At 39.2% G+C, this 21,306-nt stretch overlaps 1 protein-coding gene across 1 annotated transcript in view; it reads left to right on the top strand.

Annotated features, from left to right (window-relative positions):
• Positions 1–373: 373 nt before the first annotated feature.
• The window catches only part of KLHL14 (kelch like family member 14), a 96,630-nt gene continuing 75,697 nt past the window's right edge, over positions 374–21,306 (top strand). Inside the window, exon 1 of the mRNA XM_033135638.1 lies at positions 374–1,351. Within this exon, the coding sequence (XP_032991529.1) occupies positions 405–1,351 (947 nt within the window). The 5' untranslated portion in view covers positions 374–404. The remainder of the gene's footprint in view (positions 1,352–21,306) is intronic.

The following is a 21,306-nucleotide window of genomic DNA, read 5'->3' as shown; positions in this document are numbered from 1 at the left end:
TCGGCCTCAGCCGCCACTTTGCCGTCGCTGCTGCCACCGCAGTCGCTGCCAAGAACCTAGCCCGGGTGGTTTTAGGAAAGTGAGGGACGAAGTGTGTGGGCGGTGGCAAGAGGAGTAGCAGGTTGCAGAACGGGAGCCCGGACCCCAGACAGGGTCCTTCTGGTGGCACTCACGGATCCAGCGCCTTCAGACCTTCCCCCTAGGGTCGTGGTCCAGACGCGCGCCCCGCCGAAGCCAAGCTGAGCACTGACTGTTGTTCTTCGCCCTCCCCTCCCCTCCACACCCTTCCCCACCCCGGCCACACCCCACCCCCTCCACTACCCTTCTCCCCTCCCTCCCATCCCCCACCCCTGTCTGCCAGGCTGGAGGAGGGTTTAAAGCCAGGTGCGCCGAGTCAGCTCGCCATGTCCAGATCCGGGGACAGGACCTCCACCTTCGACCCCAGCCACAGCGACAACCTGCTGCACGGCCTCAACCTGCTGTGGAGGAAGCAGCTGTTTTGCGACGTGACCCTGACGGCCCAGGGCCAGCAGTTCCACTGCCACAAGGCCGTGCTGGCCTCCTGCTCGCAGTACTTCCGATCGCTCTTCTCCAGCCACCCCCCTCTCGGGGGAGGGGTCGGCGGCCAGGACGGCCTGGGAGCCCCCAAGGACCAGCAGCAGCAGCCTCAGCAGCAGCCCCCACAGCAACAGCCGCCACCGCCACAGGAGGAGCCCGGGACTCCTTCCTCCTCCCCCGACGACAAGCTGCTGACCAGTCCCCGGGCCATCAACAACCTGGTGCTGCAGGGCTGCTCGTCCATTGGGCTGCGCCTGGTGCTCGAGTACCTCTACACGGCCAACGTGACCCTCTCCCTGGACACGGTGGAGGAGGTGCTGTCGGTCAGTAAGATCTTGCACATCCCCCAGGTCACCAAGCTGTGCGTGCAGTTCCTCAACGACCAGATCTCGGTGCAGAACTACAAGCAGGTGTGCAAGATCGCAGCGCTGCACGGCCTGGAGGAGACCAAGAAGCTGGCCAACAAGTACCTGGTAGAGGATGTGCTGCTGCTCAACTTCGAGGAGATGCGCGCCCTGCTGGACTCGCTGCCGCCCCCCGTGGAGTCAGAGCTGGCACTCTTCCAGATGTCCGTGCTGTGGCTGGAGCACGACCGCGAGACCCGCATGCAGTACGCGCCCGACCTCATGAAGCGCCTTCGCTTCGCTCTCATCCCGGCCCCGGAGCTGGTGGAGCGGGTCCAGTCAGTGGATTTCATGCGCACCGACCCGGTCTGTCAGAAGCTGCTGCTGGACGCCATGAACTACCACCTGATGCCCTTCAGGCAGCACTGCAGGCAGAGCCTGGCCAGCAGGTAAGAGACAACAAAGAGGAGAGCTGGGGGACGGGGGGAGCCCAAGAGGCCGGAGGGAGGGGAGGGGGCAGGAAGGAGGGGGGAAAGGGGTGGGCTGGGCGGGAGGCTCTGGCAGGCTGAAAACAACGCAAACAAACAATTCAGACTGTGTGGGGAAAGTTGATTTCATAGTCGCTGAAAGGTCAACAGGAAACTGGCCTGAGAGCATCCCTGAGCACTAGAAAGCCCATGTTCTCAATATCCCCAGAGCGAGAAATGTGGGAACTGTGGACCAAAATTGACAAGTAGGTGAACCAAAGGCCAGGGCAGTTGGAAGTGCAGCTCTGGGACCCTCTCTATCCAGTCCACCCTCCAAATCTCAAAATGAGCTTGCTTAAGGAAGAGGATTCTGCCTTGAGAAGTTCCCACCCCACTTCACCTCTGTCCTGCCTTGGGCTTGAGCAGAGGAGCCTCTGTCGATGTCCAGAGAGGAAAGCTTTCATTCCTTCTGTCAGATGCTCAAGTGGTTGTTTGTTTGTTTGTTTGTTTGTTTGTTTGTTTGTTTGTAGTTGGGGTCTGCTCCCTTTGGAGGTTTGAGCTCCAACATGCTTTGTCTAGCAGGGTCGAAATTCCTGCATCACATACCCAGACAAACTTTTCTATCTTGTGGCAAGCCTTTCCTCTTCACTTTTAAAGGCAAGAGATTTCAGAGTGTCAGAGTGAAAATGCCTAGTGGCTCTCATGTCAAAAGGGAGCTCAGTTGAAAATTGGAAGGAGGGGAGTCATCTGACTACAGTTAGGTCTGTGTGCCAGCTCAGAAGTCACGAAGAAATTGGAGAGTTGTGGCTGTTGTAGCTATTTGGAATCTGTCCTGTGTGTGTGTGTATGTGTTGTAAATAGGATTTCATGTCAAAGGGGAGAGAGAAACAATGCCTTTTAAAAATGCTGTTGAGATTTTTCAAAAGTGGGGGGGTGTTAGGACTGGACAAACATTTTATTGGCTCCAATTTTAAAACCCTTTTTAATGATATAGCAGAGGATTGCTCTCTCCTTTTAGAAAAGCAGTCTCTTCTCAATTTCTCATGACAAAACATCATGATTCCAGATGCCAGCCTACCTCAGTCTAATCCAGAGTGTTACATTAGCAGGTGCATGGTTTAAAAATCCATCATGGCATTTTCCCCTTCAGAAGGATGGGGTTCACTTTGTGCAGCCTTATGGAACTAAATATTAATTTTTTTCATCATGATGTTTCTACCAGATCTAGGTAACTGAAGTTTTAAGAAATGGTAGCTATTCTCTATAGTTGTTTACGCAGCACTAGTATTCAGGTGAGGCCCACAGGAGGCATAGGAAACCTCGAACTTAGAAATCTTGGAGGTTGATTTTTTGAATATTTGTGACAGATGAGTTAATCAACTGTGGTGTCAAAAGATGACAGCAAGAAAATAGCACAAGCAAGAATTCAAACCCCTGTGTGCTTGAATAGTGAACACAGGAATCCAAGTGAGAACAAGAAAGCAGAATGTATTTTTATTTTGTAAGAGTTTTTCATTTGTCTAAAGATCCAAACAGTAAGCTTAGTGCGATGGGCAAATGTCATCACACCATGGGCATTGGTGATTAATATTCTGTTATTTTAACTTTTATAACTTTTAAGTGACCTATAAATGTACTTAACTTCATATGTATCATCAATTTACTATATATCATACACATTCAAGGTTCAGACAACACAGTTATAGTCCTGAACATACATTTGTTCACTTTTTTAAAAATATATCCAAGCTAGTATAAATTCAGAAACCCAGAAGGACAGTAAAATTAATATTTAGCTTGTTCTAAGAGTAATTTGGGGAAATGAGCGTTATAAATTTGATCCAATAAATAATTTCTGAAGCCCTCCATGCACTTTTGTCTAATAAGTATGTTCTAGGGTTAAATGTTATGAGAGTTGACTTTCAAAATGCAAAATCCTTTTCCCACCTTAGTCTGGATTCAGTACACCAGCTGGGACCTGCTGGCTCTGTCCAGGCTGCCTGGCTCCGTGATGACACCTTCCAGCTTCACTGGGCCACAACATTTGAAGGATATGTAGTGGTGTCTGACCACTGAATGCTTACAAGTGTCATGGATGCTGCAAGAATCCAATTCTTCTGCATAGGAAGAAATTGTATTTTCCTTTAAAAGCAGAAGATACAGAAAATAGTTCATGTGAACCTATTATTGATCTCAACATAATTTATTGATCTAACATAATTTAGATTATTGGTAACTATAGCACTTTGATTTTTAGGGACTAGTGACTTTCTAATTTTAATTCACAGAAAGGATGCAAGAATAACCAACTTCTTAACTTTAATGTAGACAAAAATGGTATAAGTTGTAATCAATAGCCTTATATTGGCCCATTTATTATATATAGCATCAGCATAATATAAAAACATTCCTTCAGCCTTACATATAGTTTAAAAAGAGATAAATGTATTAAACAATTGGTTTTGCAATTGCATCACTTTTATTGAAGACAATTGAATGGAAAGGCATTGTATTTATTACTTTTTATCTACCTGTAGTGCTTAAAATCCAAATATGAAAGAGTTCCTCAAATTCAGAAAAGGAGTTGGAAAATTAAAATTGACAAGTTTGTTGGAATTAGAACAAAATATAAGCAAATAAAATAACTTCAAAGAGAATTTACTTATTAAGAATATATGTTATCTATAGAAAGTAGGTCTATTAATATAACAAATTTAAACAGGTTTGTAAATGTTGTTAAGTAATTTTGAATATTTATTAAGTCTAGAAAGATAAAGTAATCCAAGCATAAACACTTTATAAATACTCAAATTAATTTTTAATTTGTGCTCTAGTTGCTTAGTTTTTCTAAGCATGTCATTTATGCTCAGATTCATATTTTATTTTATTATTCTTATTTAAGCATTAAGGATAATAAATTAAAAATAAGAGACTTATTATCTTATATTCAAACATATACATGACTAATTTAAGACAACAGAACTTGAGTAGACAAAAATTAAAATATTTTGAAGTCTTATTTCTTATTTTCTTTTTCTTATTGTAAGAAATACAAAACTTCAGATATAAGTTATTGGAAAAATTTCTGGAAAAGTCATTATTAAAGGCTTCTAAAGCATGAAAATTTAGTTTAATAAAGTAACATGACTTGCAATGTTTGGAATATCAAGAAGTAAACATCAGAAGACTTATAGTCTAAGTTTATCTTAAGTAAACCCAAAAGTTTCTTTCTTATTTGTATTTTTAAAATTTTAATGCATAATTTAGTAATTGTCCCAAATAAATCAAATTGAACTGGATTAATTAATTTATCTTTTACGTTTTCATTGCACCTCACACAATGTAACAGTTAAATAAATGCTTACTGAAAGTTGAAGGAATTAAGATTATAAAATAAAAAATCCTCAGCATTGCACTTCACCAATATCTTTCTAAATATATGATACTATTGTACATGACAAAATTCCATTGAACCAGGAAAACACCTGTAGCAGAAATGCGATCATGAAAATGATTACATTTTTAAAACATTTAACAACCAGCTGTTACAGTCCCATGTACAGTTCTGTATTAAAGTATAGTTTTCAAGATATTATGTTTTATAGAACATAGAAGATGACCTTATAAAGATTTCACCTTCTACAAAACATAATCTATTTAAAGATGTCACATAAATTAACGTAAAAATCTATTTAAACATCAGGAATACTAATTATCTATTTGCTAAAATAACTTGCAATGATTAAAAAGCTGTTAGATTTTCTAATACCGGTACACACTTTTTATTTCTGGCTTTGGTGTTCAGAAAGTGTTTCTTTAAATGGAAGACAATATTTCTATTGGTTCTCTTTCTAAGAACTGAATAACAACCTAAACAAAACAAACTAATTGTATCCATGCATTCTCTAAATTGTTCCTTCCCTTTATACCAATTTGATATCCTCAGATTAGAAGTTGTTAGGCTGTTAGATTTTGTATCAGAAGTTACTCAACCATTCAAAATACAATTTGTTTATTATCTGAAACAGGACCATTGATTACAAATTACATCACGGGTTTGGGAGACAAATTGTTATATTCTACAATCAGAAGGAAATTAGAGTAGATATTAATTCTTTGTATTGGCTTAAAGTGCTTACTGACAAAAGTGGACATATTCAAATTTTAAGTCATACTTATATGTTTTTTTCCATATTTAGGAACATGTTGAGGTTTACTCATTATCTTAGCTAATTTCTAAGTATCAATTTTTTTAACATAAAAATGCAGTCAAAAATATGTTACTTTACTTCATACCAGGTGATGTTCCAAGCATTTTACAAATGTTATGTTAATTTACTTCATGTTCATAAATAGCCCTAAGCGATTGGTACCATCATTAGCCTCATTTTATAGATAGGAAGACTGATGCACAGAGAAGTTAAGCATTCTACCTATGGTTGCAAAGCTGGTAAGTGGTGGAGCCAAAGTCTGAGTCAAGACTCTTGAGTCTGTGTTCTCATCCACAGTGTTGCGCTTCTTGCTGTGAGCTCTTCTATGCCAGGATATAATCTGGATAATCTGGTGATTGTTCTTAGAGTTGTATGTAAACTTAAGACTTTCCTTTTGGAAAGAAACGTGATGGTTAAATATTAATGTATCTGGCTTTAAAAGAAGTTAGGAGAGGTATTCTTCTAGGCCTGGGGTTGGCTTCCCGCCCCCACCCCCACCCCCATAAAAGGCCAAGTAGTAATTATTTTAGGCTTTGGGCAGTGGTGGAATCACAGGTTCTCTGTTGAAACTACTCTGCTCTTCCCTTGTAGCACAAAAGCAGCCATAGACATATGTAAATTAATGGGCATAGCTCTGTGACAGTAAAACGTCATTTGTAGACACTGAAATTTCATGTAAGTTTCATGTCATATTATTCTTTTGATTTTTTTCGACCACTTAAGAATGTAAAAACCATCCTGTGTATATAGGCTGTATTAAAAAAAGGAGGCAGGCTGGATTTGTTCTGTGAGTCACAGTGTGTCAACCCCCATTCTTGGCACTTGGGAGACATCAATAAACAAGATGGACACAAAATTTTCTCCTTATTCTAGTGGAAAGTATCCCATTGGTCTTTCTCTTTCCACTTGGAAAGAATTCAAGTGTAAATAATTCTACCAAGCCAAATTAGAATTTCAACTTTCCATAATAAGACTTAAGAATTTAAAAAATGATCCCAGGGAGGTAAATAATGGCTCATTAAAACGGAATGAGTTGCTCATTTTTTCAAGCTCATAGATGCTTGGATATAGAGTCAACTACCATAGATCGGTCATGATTCAGATGAGGGTTAAATGTCTTTTCTATGGTATTTTAATAATTTCCAGTTGGAAACTAGAGTAGTTAGGTACATTTACCCATTACTTCCTGAGATGGACGTGCATATATGCAGCAAATTAATCTAGGGATACAAATGAATATGTGAACAATTATTTTTCTGAACGCCAATCTGTATCTCTAGCTGTTTTGATCAAAGGGCATGTGTTGTCAGCATGCCTGACTTCTGAGTAAATCAGCTGGATTGAGTACAGTATATCTACAGAAGCTCCCTGCTTCCTCCAAAGTGAGTAACCTCTGGAGTAACCTCATGCTGTTTTAGGTTTGGCCTGTGTGTTTATCTCTCTCCCTCCACCTCCTCCCCATCAGACAGTGACTTCTATGAATATTTGTAATCAAAGCACTTAACTCATTGCCTGACCTTGATCTAGAAATGTGATCAATATGAATTGGTATTGGTCTTAAATACAATTGAGGTCAACACTTAGGATCTGGCTCAGTTTAGTGTGAGAGGAAAGCCAAAATTCTTTCCTACTGGTCTACCACACTTAGTTATTAGTTCTGAGATTAAAGGGCTAAATAACGAGGTTGTTGAGATTTGTCCCTATGATATTAATTTACTAAAAAACAAACAAACAGAATGAGCCAGTCTATTTTAGATACATCAATAAAAATAAGAACTTTCAGTTTAACCATGAAAAAATGATTGTGAAAATAAAACAAACCAAAACAAAGCCTTGAAGCCTGGATTCGAACCAAAAGGTTTTTTCCCCCCAGATTTCTGTGCAAAGGAGCACTATAGTGGTATCAGCCTTGTTTTTGTGAGGACAATAGAAAGCTATTTGTGTGAGTGATACTTACAGGTGATAAATACAACAGGTAGCCTGAATTACCAAAATGTCTGTATATTTTAATAACATAAAATAAGATTACTCTAATTGGAAATTTATTCTGTTTATATTTTATTTCAAGAAAACCGTTTTAACAACTGTTATGCCATAAATGTTTATGCCTTCTGTCATTCATTTAGAATTTCAGAAAATATATTTATCGTCATGTCCTTTCCATTAACTTCCAAGATAATTTATGATGCATGAATTACTACTGATGATGGCTTTAAAGCAAAACAAATAAACCCTATTATGATAGGGGCAGGGAAGTGAGTTAACCAGGGAAAGGACTCTCAATTGTAACATAGATAATACAGTAAATATGTCCATTTTACTGTAAATACCAGAAGGGGTTATATAGTCACAAACAATATCAATGAAAATGGGGTTAGAACTATTTGCAACATTAGAAGCAGAAAGGTATTAGAGAAAGACTACCACATTGAAGAAATGAAAATAGCAAATATTTATGATGTGAAGAAAGAAAACAAATCACAGGGAAATGAAAAGAGAAGAAAAACAAGCAGTAAGGAAAATGCAAGGGAATATGGGAAATCAAATAAATTATTAAGAGATAAGCTATCTGAAAAAGAATGAAATAGAAATAGCAGTAGAAGAGGATGGACAAGGAAATTCTGGAGCTTTGAGAGGAGGTGTTCAATATCTGTTGGACAAATAATTACAAATTTAGAAGCATTTAAATCACTATATACCCAACTTCTATAATTTACAGAGTTAAAGGTCAAGTTCCATTAAAAAGAAAAATCGTCCTCAAAAAAAAAAAATAGTATTTCCTCAAGAAAAAAAAGTCACTTGTGGTACCTTCACTCCTATAATTAGATTCAGTTCAATAATTATATAGTTGTAATTTGAGTTAATCAAGATGTTTTATAAAAAACTCTTTGTTCTTGTGCTAAATACATTATTTTCACAAGTATCAGGGTGCAAAGGGGACGGCCTATTATGTCAACAAAAGGAGATGTAAATATTACTGCATTCTTTGTAAAATCATCTTAATTCCTAGTATAATTGGAGCTGGCAGCCACCTGAGAAGCAACGGGACATTCACAAACTTGAGCAGCTTTTCTAAACCCATAATCATGACCATGCCAGGCCCACAACGGAAACTTGGGGTGATGCATTGCAGTTTATCACTAACAAGAAGTTCTGCTGTGGAATATCCCCCGGATTTGTACTGAACATATGTAATGCTCCCAGCTCTGTGCTTGTTTCTGACATATGGAGTTGAACATGACAGATACATTCTTGGCTTCATGTAGTTTACAGTCTAAAACAAAAAACTTAACATGAATCAGACTGGTAATACATGCTAGAGATTAGAAAAGTGCCATGTGCTGGGAGACCATATAAAAGAGTGCTGTAACCTTGTCAGAGTGGCCAAAGAAGACTTTCTCTACAGAAGAGGTTTCAGATGAGCCTTGAAAGATGAGCTATCCAAGTAATTAGTCTGGGCAGAAGGCAGGGTAGGCAATTGGGGTAAGAACAAGCTCAGAGACCAGTACATGCAGGAGCATCTAGACAGAACAGAGTTCGGTACCTTCCAGGAACTGAAAGAAGATATGTATGGCTAGAGATTATGCAGGAAGGATTGTCCAAGTTTTCGAAGAAATTGTAGGCTCTGTTAAGGATTATCCACTACATGAATGAATTCCATAGTGGGAAAAATCAGCATGTGTTTTATTTGAACTGAGAAAATAAGTAATACTCTGGTATTACTGGTGGAAACACCGCTGCCTTTGAAGTCATAAGCCTAAATGTGTGTTTTAGCTCTACTTTAGCTGAGTCTTACATCAATATAATGGGTTAATAATTAGAGTTCTTCTTGCTGGCATTTTGGTCAGAATCAGCTGAGATAATAAAAAAATTACGTAAACAGAAATGCTCTTTAAAATTAATTTATTAAAAAAAGATACATTAAGCAAAATGTACATGAATACATGTTTGCCTACGAAGAAAACTCTTGAATATGTCTGGGATTTCACTGACAGCACAGAATTTGTCAGGGACTTTTAAAACCAGAAGAAGGAAGTTGAAGGGACCCAAAGGTGAATAGAAGGGCATCGAAAAGGAAGTGGGAAAATTAGAGTTTCTGATTGCTCTCAGCTATTTATATGTAATTCTTCAAAGTGCAAATGATGGCCTGGTTAGCTGTAGAAGTCTTGCAGTTCTTCCTTTCATAGAGAAGAGTTCCTCTTCTTTTTCATTTCACAAACTCAAGCTTGGAGGCTTCGTTTTCTGCCACTCCCAGAGCCTCTCACATACACATGTCCGGTTCTCTGCTCCCCGTGCGCCTGTGAGCCGGTTGGTACATTGCACCTGCGCAGGGACGCTCAACTTCCTCAGCTCAGCTGGGCCACCGTATGGAGACTGGCTCACTGGAGGCTGCAGAGAAGTGAACTGCGGAATTACAGTCGGTTTCACTTCCCTGCCTTATGTGCCTTCAGGTGCCTCTGAAGACAGACGAGACCAGTGAAATGGAGAGGAGGAGGAAGAGAGAAAGCACCAGTACTAGAGAGAAAGAGTTCCTGAAAATATAGGGCTGTTGTCGAAAAATGTGGATAGATGTGTGTGTGTGTGTGTGTGTGTGTGTCTGTGTTGTGTATCCACAGTCCACATGCATGTTGTTGGGTGCCAGCTTTGAATTTTCTGTACAGTGACTTCTGAGATGTGTTTTTATCAGCTAAAGGTCTATTTTGTATGTGGGGGTAGAGGCGGGATAGTCAGCGATTCACACAGTCTGTCACTGAGTGAGGACTTATTGGGTTGGGAGGGTCAATTTTTCATCAAAAAGAAAATAGTTATATCTGTGAATCCTAGAACAAAGCAGTAGACCAATGTCTGGCCCTGGTTTTTATTTAGCACTCCTCAAAACTTGCCACATCAGAACATCCTGGGCAAATGGAAAGGATGAGAAGAAGGAATGTAAAATCTGTGAGTCTGCGAGGGAAACTTTGAAGGAAAAACTTTAATGCCTTAAAGATGCACACTAGGACCTCAGCACTTTCTTCCTCATATGCGTTAACAGGGGTTCACTGATACTGTGAGGGATCCCAGCCAATACTGGTGTATTACAGAGGCAGAAGTATGTGCCTCATAGCACAGAACAATTTGGTGGATTGGTTACTATGACAACTGTACCACTACTGTCAGTGGCAATTCCTGTAGTCTCCCTGTCTTAGGTTTTCACAAGCGTTCACTCCAAAATGACATTTGTCAGAAGGGACTGCAAAGTAAAGGTAAGATACACAGAGATAGAGAGAGAGAGAGATACGAATGAAAGAGAGAATGTGGTATAATAGGAGGTTCAAATAGAAAGGTTATGTTATGATGCAAATATCTTAAACAGTTCTATTGCATAATAATTAAGACCTAAAAGTCAGACAGATAGATGTGGGTCAAATCCCACCTCGACCACTTGCTTACAAGCTGGCTTTCCCTGGGTAATGTACTTAACCTATTTTCAGATTTTTTATCTATAAAATGTATGTAACAATGCCTGCATCATTAGGGCAATTCTGAGTGTTGGAAGAATACATGTACAACACTTAACATAGTGGCTGGCTGTGAATACTTAATAATTGATAACTTTTATTTTTATAGGAATAGTTCTATTTATAACTAATTTGCCTTTGTGTTCATTTGTTAGGCCTCCTAACTCTACACAATATGTTCATTCTAGAACTGGGTTCTCGAAGCCTGAGTCTCAAGTGCTGCTCTGACAGTGATAATGTTTCTGCTGAGTGTCCGTTTTATCCACCATTGAGTGAACTATAGAGCTTAGATCAATCATGAAGTCTGTTCCAGACTCTTGATCTATCCATGTCAGCAATTAGAAAAGTTAGGAAAAACCCTGGTGGATTCACATTAAACAGCTTTATTGAGATATAATTTACATGCCATTCAATTCACCCAGGTAAAATGTATAATCCAATGCTTTTTAGTATATTCACAGAGTTGTGCAGCCATCACCACAATTAATTTTAGCCCATATTTATCACCCTCACAAAAAACCACAAACCCTGCCCAACCCCCACAGCCTTAAGCAACCACTGATCTACTTTCTGTCTCCATAGATCCATAGATTTGCTTATCCTGGACATTTCATATAAATTGAATCATACACTATGTGGTCTTTTTGACAGACTTCTTTCATGTAGCATAATGTTTCGAAGTCCATCCACAGTGTAGCATGTAGTACTACATTCCTTTTTATGGCGTAATAGTGTTCCATTGTATGGATATACCACATTTATTTATCAGTTGATGAACATTTGCGTCGTTTCCACTTCTTGCTGTTATGCATAATGCTGCTATGCACACTCATATACAAGATTTTGTGTGGACATATGTTTTCATTTCTCTTGGTTATATACCTAACAGTGGAATTGCTGGGTCACGTGGCATTCAGTTAACATTGAACAAATGTTTAATGTTTTGAGAAACTGTCAGATTGTTTTCCAAAGCAGCTGTACCATATTGCACTCTCACTCTGCATATAAAGGTTCTGATTTCTCCACATCCTCTCCAACACTTATTATTAGTCTTTTTGACTATAGCTCTCCTAATGGGTATGAAGTGCTATCTCATTGTGGATTGCATTTCACTAATAGCTAATGATGTTGAGCATCTTTTCATGTGCTTATTGGCCACGTGTGTGTGTGTGTGTGTGTGTGTGTGTATACAATATGTGGATACATATATATCCCCCAAAAATGTATACACATTTTAAGAAAGGAAAAAAAAAACTATTAAAATTGTAATACTCAATATATACCAATAACAAAAGATGAATACAAGTCACGTTTGACTTCTGCAATTACGAGAGATGCTCAAAGTGGTTACCATCAGCATCCAGACACTTCTGATTATGGTGAACTACTGCTTGAGCAACGTTGACCAAAGTGTCCACTTGTATACATTTTTTGGCACCCGGTGTGTTTGTGTGTGTGTGTGTGTGTATTTTGTTTCGGAAAAATGTCTATTTGAATCCTTTGACATTTTTTAGTTTTTTGGGGTGTGTGTCTTACTGAGTTGTGAGAATCTTTCAAGCATTTTTAGTAGGGTTTCTTATGGTTCCTAGATCACAGCTGGAGCCACCTTCTGGCAGGAATCGGGGATTCTATTTAACAAAATGAAAAGAAAATCCATACAGATGTATAGTGGAAAATTCTCTAGATACTTTCATCATATGTGTATCATTAAAAATCTTGGTATTTGGTGGGGCAGAAGAAAATATCTGTGGTTGAGTTTTGTGTTGTTTTCTTCTTCATGTGATTATTTAGGCTTTCTGTTAACTTAGACATTATATTTCTTACATGATAGTCTGGACTTTGTTTAATAAATCTTTTACTCAAAGAAAAAAATATTCATTACTCAAGTCATTCACTTAAATTTCCTTGAAGGCACATACAGAATTTTTATTCAAACTATGTTAATACAACAATTATTTTAGGGAGATGAGGTGAAATTCTTTGACTGCCAAGACAGTGATAACTCATAAGAACTACTGCAGAAGAAGAATGTGTGAAAAGAAAACAAACCTGAAATACAGACACTCTCATTTGAAGGGGAGTGCAAAGCCTTCCTCATGGGGGATGAGCAGGAAACAGCCCAGCCCAGGATTTTCAGTCATGGATGAGAGTCTACTGAGGGCTTCACTACATATATCGCAAGGCAGTTTCCGACGTGGAAAGCTAAATTCATCATCAGAATAACTTGTCTGCTTTCATGTCCTTTGTTACAGTCTCCTTGCAATTTTTCTTAGGGATAAAAAAATATCTGCAGCTCTTGATAAGAAATTACTTTTACTACTCTTAGTAGGTTAAGTACTGTTACTTTACTAACTTGAATGTGTGGATATGGAAAAATGTTTAGCAAATCATTTGGTAAGCTTAATGTTCATGCTTCTGGACGGGACAATTTCTAGTTTTTATTTTTTTTATGACTCTCTGAATAATCACATTGTTGCTTTCTGTTAAAAGATTTACTTCTCTATTATATAACAAAGACGACTCTGGGCCACCATCAAAGACGTGAGTGCAAAATGGTAGAAATTTTAATGTGGATTTCTTTTCTGGATGTTCAAGGGGTCAAAGTGTTATCAAAAGTGTGTGATAATTTTATACGTTTTACTATGCACTACCAACATATCCAAAGAAAGCAGATAAACTCTCTGAATTAGTCTTATGTATGTAGCAGGCTTCTTTCCTCAGTGGAAGTCTTGGTCACATAGAGAAGGTACCTCATTATAGGCAGTCACTTCAGAGCCCATGGAGGGCTAAAAAACTCCAGCTGTCACTTACACATTCTTATATTCAAAATTTGGATAGAGAGAAAGCAGACAAAGCAAAACTGAAATATTTAAACATCACTCTCATGCACTCAAAGAAATTCAAGGTTTGCAATTTCTCCAGAGTTAGGAAACAGCCAACTAAACCAGCAGCAAGTAGTCTAAGTAAAAATTCATTCCAAGGAAGGGGTACCCCCTGTACAGGCAGAAGCCCCTGAAGCCTTCCATCAGCCTAGTCAAACTGAGAGCCCAAGTTCCAGAAAACAAGAGTGTTTTTGACCTAGAAAGAATAATCACACCTCAGAAAGATGTTTGTGGAGAATGCTTCACATTTTTCTATGGCAAGGAAACTTTAGAGTCTCAGAGCATAAGAAACATTGAAAAAGTCTAAAAGCACAAAGAAATGCATATCTATAGATTCATAGACACTCATTAGAGTCTGCCATGAAAGCTCACGCAGAACACGTCTCTCCTTTGTCGGCATCTGCTCTTACCCCTCTTCACCACCCTTCCTCCATTGGTACGTTGTCCATTAACATCCACTGCTTCTGTACAGTAGCCGAGCACCAAACAGAGAAGTGGATCAGGAGCCTGCCCCCGCATATTACAAATTCTCCACACACAGGGTAGTTGGTTAGGCTGCTATAAAGTGTAGCCGTTATGTGGTGAAAAGTAAGAAGCTCCTTTCTCAAAGCAGTCATGCAAGTTTTACCATAGAAAGCTCATTCTCAAGTGTCAATTCCCATGAGTGAGTGTCTTTTTCTGCCCCATGTTTTTGTTGGCTGGAGAGTACTGTTAAGGAGGGCTGTATTAGTCTGCTTGAGCAGAATAACACATCCTGGTGGCTTAAGCAACAGAAATTTGTTTGGTCACAGTTCTAGAGGCTGGAAGTCCAAGATCAAAGTGCCAGCATGGATGGTTTCTGGTGATGCCTCTCTTCCTGGCTGTCAGACAGTCGCCTTCTCCCGGTGTTCTCATATGGCCTTTCCTCTGTTGTGCACAGGGAGAGAGAGAGAGAGAGAGAGAGAGAGAGAGAGAGAGAGATCTGGTGTTTCTTCCTCTTCTTATAAGGACACCAGTGCTATAGGATTAGGGCCCCACCTTTATGACCTCATTTAACCTTAATTACCTTCCGAATAGCCCCATTCTAGGGGTTAGGGCTTCAACATATGAATTTGGGGGAGACACAATTCAGTTCATAACAAGGGCCAAGAACAGGACACAAAGAATTTGAAAACAGTTTAAGGAAACCAACTGAAATGTTACTTTTCAACTAGATTTATACAGGCAAAGTTATATAGGTATTTGAGCAGTTATCCAGATCAGCAATATGTTAAAAGCTCTTCCAGTAATACAAAGCCAGAAAAAAAAACAGGTCCTCCATCCTCGGCCCCTGAAAATCTTGCCTAAATCAGTAGTTCTCTTAATAATCAACCACAGAGCTTTTTCAATGAAATGTATCTCCCCTAGCCCTTCCCTAGAGATTCTAAATAAATTCTAAATAAATCTGGAATGTGGTTTTCCTACTGGTGGTTTTGAAACCACTTTCAAAATCTTGGGACAAAAACAAATAACTGCTTGTTTTCCAGTTTGCTGTATCTCTATAAAAGGTGGGAGAAAGTACTGATAGTTCCTTACTGAGAGATAAGTTTAAAGAAAATTTGTTGCAAAATTAAAAGAAATCTGACTAACTGACATGAGAAAAAGAGAAATGAATCATAGCGAAATTTGTTGGAATTACCAGGCTCTAGAGATTTTTTTCCTGATGGTAAAATGTGAGTACCTAGTGCACTGGAGAATTTTCAGAATAATTCAAGCCCCACAGTATAGTGTCCACAATTCAGCCTCAGAGAATGTGGTCAAGTTTCCCAGAATAATTTGTTTCTGCCTGTCAAAATGAGATTATTATGGATTGGCTGACTCAGTGGGTCTTGGAGGCTTCTTCAAATGCTCTTTCTGGGGTGGGTGTGGGGGACATCTGAGGTTGTCCTAGACCCTGCAGAGCCCTAGAGCTAAGGTTTCCTTTAGCACTTAGCCCCTCCACGGTTGGTGAAGCAGCAAAGAACAGAAAGAACCAGCTCCCCACTGGGAGGAAGAGGAAAACAGGAGGAGGATAAGAAATTCCTATTTTACCCACAGCAGCAGGATGTCCCTAAGCTGGATCCCACAAGCCACACCTCATTGTCTCCACATCACACACACACACACACCATGCCTGCCTCAGTCCCTCATTGCTTAGCTACCCCCAAATAAGGGTACCCCTCTTCATTTCTCTTAACCCCCAGGATGATTTCATAGAATCATTCTTCCCCTAAAAATAAATTCTTACCTGCTTAGAAACAGTCAACTAAAATTCCCTTCTTTAAAGATGGACACCTATTTGTTGCCATGAATATTCCAAGAGAAGCCTGGAGTAATATATTCAGTTACTAACTAACTTTTCTCACTGTCTCCCTGCATGGCCACTCCTGCAGTGACTCTCCAACTGGAAACAGGCTGCTTGGCAGGAGGCTGCCTCCAGTTCTTCAGAACAAGCTTCCTAGTTTCCCCACTAGAAATCTCTCCTTGGATTTAGAGTAATGGATAAAATCGGGCTCTGGATCATCAGGTGGGGTCTGGCCGTGGTCCGCCTCAGCATCATGCTGAATGGCTGAACTTCTTTCTTTGGGATGGGATTTTGTTACAATATTCCTTTTCACTATTATATCCTAGACACTCAGAGACAAGTCATGTTAGCTGGATATGTTACATCCTAAGCTTGAATTTTCAATATTATTCTGTGTTCTTGTGTCTTTCTGCATTTTTCTCTTGTGCAGCAGGTACTACGTTTCCTCGGGTCAGGAAGTCACTCATGTCTTGAAAAGGCTGGCCAGGTGGAAGACTCTTGAGAGAAGAATCTCAAGAATGAGATTGGCTCTCAGGAGGCAGCATCATCTAATCATTGTGCTTTATTTGGAGTTTTAATGCAGGCATTACTTATGAGTTCAGCACCAACATGAGAGTGATGCTTTATCCCTTTTTGTCGCTAGGCTATCCAGAGCTGGAATGGCTCCATTGTGACAGGTTGCATAGAACCACTTCTCTCTCGAACAAGGAAAAGTACGTGCTCCTATCATACAGACATTGCTTGTACCCCCCAGCTCGTTCAGTGATGAGCACATGTTCTATTGAGCAGCGAGAGCCTGCATCCCACTTGCAGGCAGGAGGATTAGTCTAAAAGGGAATACTTGCCACACAACTTCCTCCCAGGAATGTGGGGAGGATTAATGAGATGTTATTTCCATTGCAATTTATGCTCTTCAGAAGAAAAGCACTAAGTACGAGGTATTAGAATTAGGGATTATATAGGTAATCAAGCAAAGAAGATATTCAACTGCTTCTAGTTACTAAAGGAAGCTTTAACTGGGAGGTGGGGAAGGAGGAAAATGCAGTGAGTATGAAGTTGGCTGGAAGCCATTGTCTCTCGTGAAGCAAAGGACCAGGAATGGAGTGTGAAGAGATATGTACAATATAAAGATAAACCCGTTCTGGCCCTTGAGACTTACGAGCTAAGTCCTGGGGAGGCCTGCATTTCATGGGTTCCGATGAAGACCTTCAGGCTTGTCATTTCTGCGTCTGCCATCATTATCCAGTCCACCGGCTCCCTCACATGCTGGAGGACACAGTAGCATTCTGGGATTAGTACATGTCAGGGAAGGATTGTAGAAAACCCACGTGTGCCACAAGGGCTGGGCTGAGAAGTGAAGGGTTGGGAAGATGGCTCATTACAACTGCCAAGTACAAAGCTCCGGTCAGTAAAGATGCTGATCTTCTCAGAGTCAAACACGTAAGTGGCAGAGTTGGAATGTAGCTAGGTGTTCAGAGGTTCAGATTTTAAAGTCTTGATTTCTTCCATTTAGTATAGTGTGTCCTCAACTATGGTTTACCTACTACTGATTACGTGTGAGACAATTTCAGATAGTACATGAGACACCGTTTTTAAATTTATTTTAATAGTTAGGTTAGGTATTACTATATTTTACTATATTACTATAGTTAACATGTATGATTCATAAATATAAGTGCTTAGAACCATTATTCTTAATACTGGTTGCACATTAGAATCACACAGAAAGCTTTAAAAAGAAACCAGTGGTGGGTCTCACCCTAGATCAGTAAATCAGAATCTCTGAGAAGTGCCCTCATCCTAGATATATTTTATAAAAGCTCTCCCAGGTGACTCTAAAGAGCAGCCAGCGTTGGGAAACACTAGGATAGACTGGGATTAAGCTTTTTTTTTAAATGAACAGTTTTATAAAATATTAAGTAAATAATATAGTATATAGATATGGCAAACATCATGAAGGTCCTATATCATGCTAATAACTGAAATTTGGTAAACTTCCATCTATCATGGGTAGCTTCCATTCTGAGATAACACTTTGATCCTAAAGAACAAAGAGAAAACCAGAGTTATCCAATACAAATAGAGGATGTGATGATGTGACAATAGCAAGACTGATTATTTGGGCATGCTCAAGTAGGCTTAAAAGACAGAGGGGTTTGGGGCAAGGCAGAGGAGTAAGGTAGCAGGTTAGCTATGGGTGTTAGTCAATAAGACTATCTGTTCCCCAATATATTACCCTCTGACTCTTCTACCTTCTGTTCAGAAATGTATCTTTTCTTTGTTCCCTTTTGCCTTCTGACACTCCCACCACCACACTCACTGTCTGGACCTTAAGACAGATGATAAAAAAGAAGGATGATAAAGACTCTATAATGACATATTCCTGGGTAGTGGGATTACTAGTGACTTTGACTCTTTTCACTCATTTTTTTTTTATTCACCATTTCTTCATTCATACAAGAAGCATTTATTGAGCACCTACTATGTATATTGCTTTAAAGAATAGTCAGAATTTTTCTTAGTGAACATGTATTGTTTTTATAATATGATCAAAAAAATCTTAAAAGTCACTTCCATTTTAGAAACACTAAATAATGTATGTAACTGATCACTCTCTAGTCACAACACGGTGAGACTCAAGGTGGGAGGAAGAGGGGTGGCTCCAATGTCAGAAGACAGGGAGTTAAGGCATTTTCAGCCACATCTGAGAATCATAGGAGGTTTGTGTGGGAAAGCCCTAGAGATATTTTGTCTGTGAAATGGAGGCAGTAAAACTCATCCTGAGGCAGTGGAAGAGATGCCCAAGCCCTTTTCCCTCTATTCTTTCATCTGTTAAATGGGGATAATGATACTTTGTGCTTACCTACCTCAGAGAGGCATTATCAGGTCTATTTAAAGGCTCTTCCCATGAAAGCTGCTGTGTAATTACCAAGAACAGCTATGATAAAGAAACCTAAATACAGCAGCAAATCAGCTAGAACAAATTCTCAAGGGAGTTCACTTCTCTGGAAAAATTGAAGAAAAAGGTAGTAGCTATCCTCTGGGGACTTTTGGATACCATTCCAGCTGGAAGTTTAGGGAAGACTAGGTGCTTTTCAAAGTCTCCTCCTGGCTGATAACTCAGGATCTTCCTTTGCTTACTTTTTCCCCATGGTCTGAGCAGTTTCCATTTGAAGATCCTCTTTCAAGTTTTTTTCAGATCTTAACTCAGAAATCCCTGAAAAGAATCTTAAGCAACACATTTACCTGTGAGAGAGAAAGAGAAAGAGGGAGACTGAGGCAGAGAGAGAAGGGAGGTTATAATGTGGGGGAAATGTACATTTTTATACAGATGATAGGAAGTTCTTTAATGGTTGATGATAGGGAGTTCTTTAATAGTTGTGAAAAAGAGGATTGAAGTCATCGATCATTAAAGTCAGGCTTTGCTGAAATTCATTTGACAAAGTATGTAGGGTAGATAAGATGGGGGCAGGAGGACAGAAGGCAAGGACTCCACTGCTATGACAGCTCAGGAGAGAGTCAAACCAGCTAAATCAGGTTAATGGTCGTGTGGTTGGAATAACGAGATAGGTCGAAGAAACATTATAGCTCTAGAATCTTGGCAACACATTGGATATAGCAAGGAAATGGGAGAAAAGTCAAGACTAGCAAAAAATTTGATAACTTGAATATCATAAGATTTGGTGACTTCCTTAACAGAGAGAGATGGCAGCCAATAGAGTGAATAAGTTGAATTTATAAATGAGATCTGGGTCAATACCGTTGTAGGAAGCCTAGTGGTTTTATATTTTCATGAAACTTGTTTATGCAGTAAATATTCTGGCCATTTATAAACAGTGCAACCTATGGTATCTGAAAGGCTTCTAAGCAATAAAAGAAAATGCCAAAATTCCAAAGATTGATTTTCAAATGAGTGATTTATAAGGTTAATACTTATGCATAATAATAGTTATCATTTATCAATTAATTACTATAGTATCTACATAATATTTTCCATGTGCAACCCAGATGTCAGCTGGTGGCTTCCCACATCTGATAAAGATCTAGCAAAGTTTTCACTTTGCAATCCCTGCAATCTCTTATCCAGTAGGAATCCAAAACCAATGAATGCTGTTGTCTGAATCCCTAGGGGTTTGCATATTCCTGGCTTTTCCTGCCTCCCAGATCACTATCATACATGACTGCTGCACCACCAGATGTGAAATTGCCCTTCCACTAGTCGCTTGTATAAAATACTAAGCCAACATAGGTTTAATAAAGTCCACTGAAATTGGAAAGTCATGGGAAAGAGTCATAACTTCTTCCAATCTTCTCCAGCCTCTGCCTACTGGATTATGTTGGAAACAGCAATTTTTCTGTCCCTTCATTCTTCAAAGACATTCATCTTTCAAGTTATCAGCAGCACAAAGTGCTTTTATTTGTTAAAGAAGGTAGTTTTGTTTACAAGTAGCAACAATTATACTTAGATGACTTTATTTAACCCTCAAAACATTCCCACTTTACAGATAAGACAACTGAAGCTTAAAGAGTTTGAATACCAGCCCAAGGATATAAATGTACCAAGTGATAGAGAATTTAAATCCAAGTCTGGCTGACTCTTAACGTTAACTCAGCTTTTGAAGGATGAGATAAATGATTATCTACCCCAGTTTATTTTGCTATTTCAAAACTGCTTAGTTTTTTTTAATCAAATCTCTAAGTTAAAAAAAATAAATAAAAATAAAAAAAAAATAAAAATAAAAATACATTTAAAAAAAAGCCATACTCTCCTAAAGACCATATACAGGGAATTGCAGAGTTAAAATCCCAATGATTTGAGATTTCAGAGAGAAATCATTTCAGAGAGAAAGAGGATAATTAAAATATCTAAATAATGGAAATGCAACTCTATTATTTTTAACTAATAAGACTTAGATGGGGACATAGGCCACTCGTCAAACCTGTAAATTGCACAATGGAATAGCTAATACTGATGCTGCTGGTGAGAAAGGAGAGGGAAGAGGAAGAGGAGAGTTAGCCTTTATTTACCACTGTTACAAGTGCT

This window comes from Rhinolophus ferrumequinum, chromosome 19, assembly GCF_004115265.2.
Source record: "Rhinolophus ferrumequinum isolate MPI-CBG mRhiFer1 chromosome 19, mRhiFer1_v1.p, whole genome shotgun sequence".
Lineage (NCBI taxonomy): Eukaryota > Metazoa > Chordata > Mammalia > Chiroptera > Rhinolophidae > Rhinolophus > Rhinolophus ferrumequinum.
The sequence above is the reverse complement of the archived record's forward strand: the minus strand, read 5'-3'. Positions and strand labels throughout refer to the sequence as shown.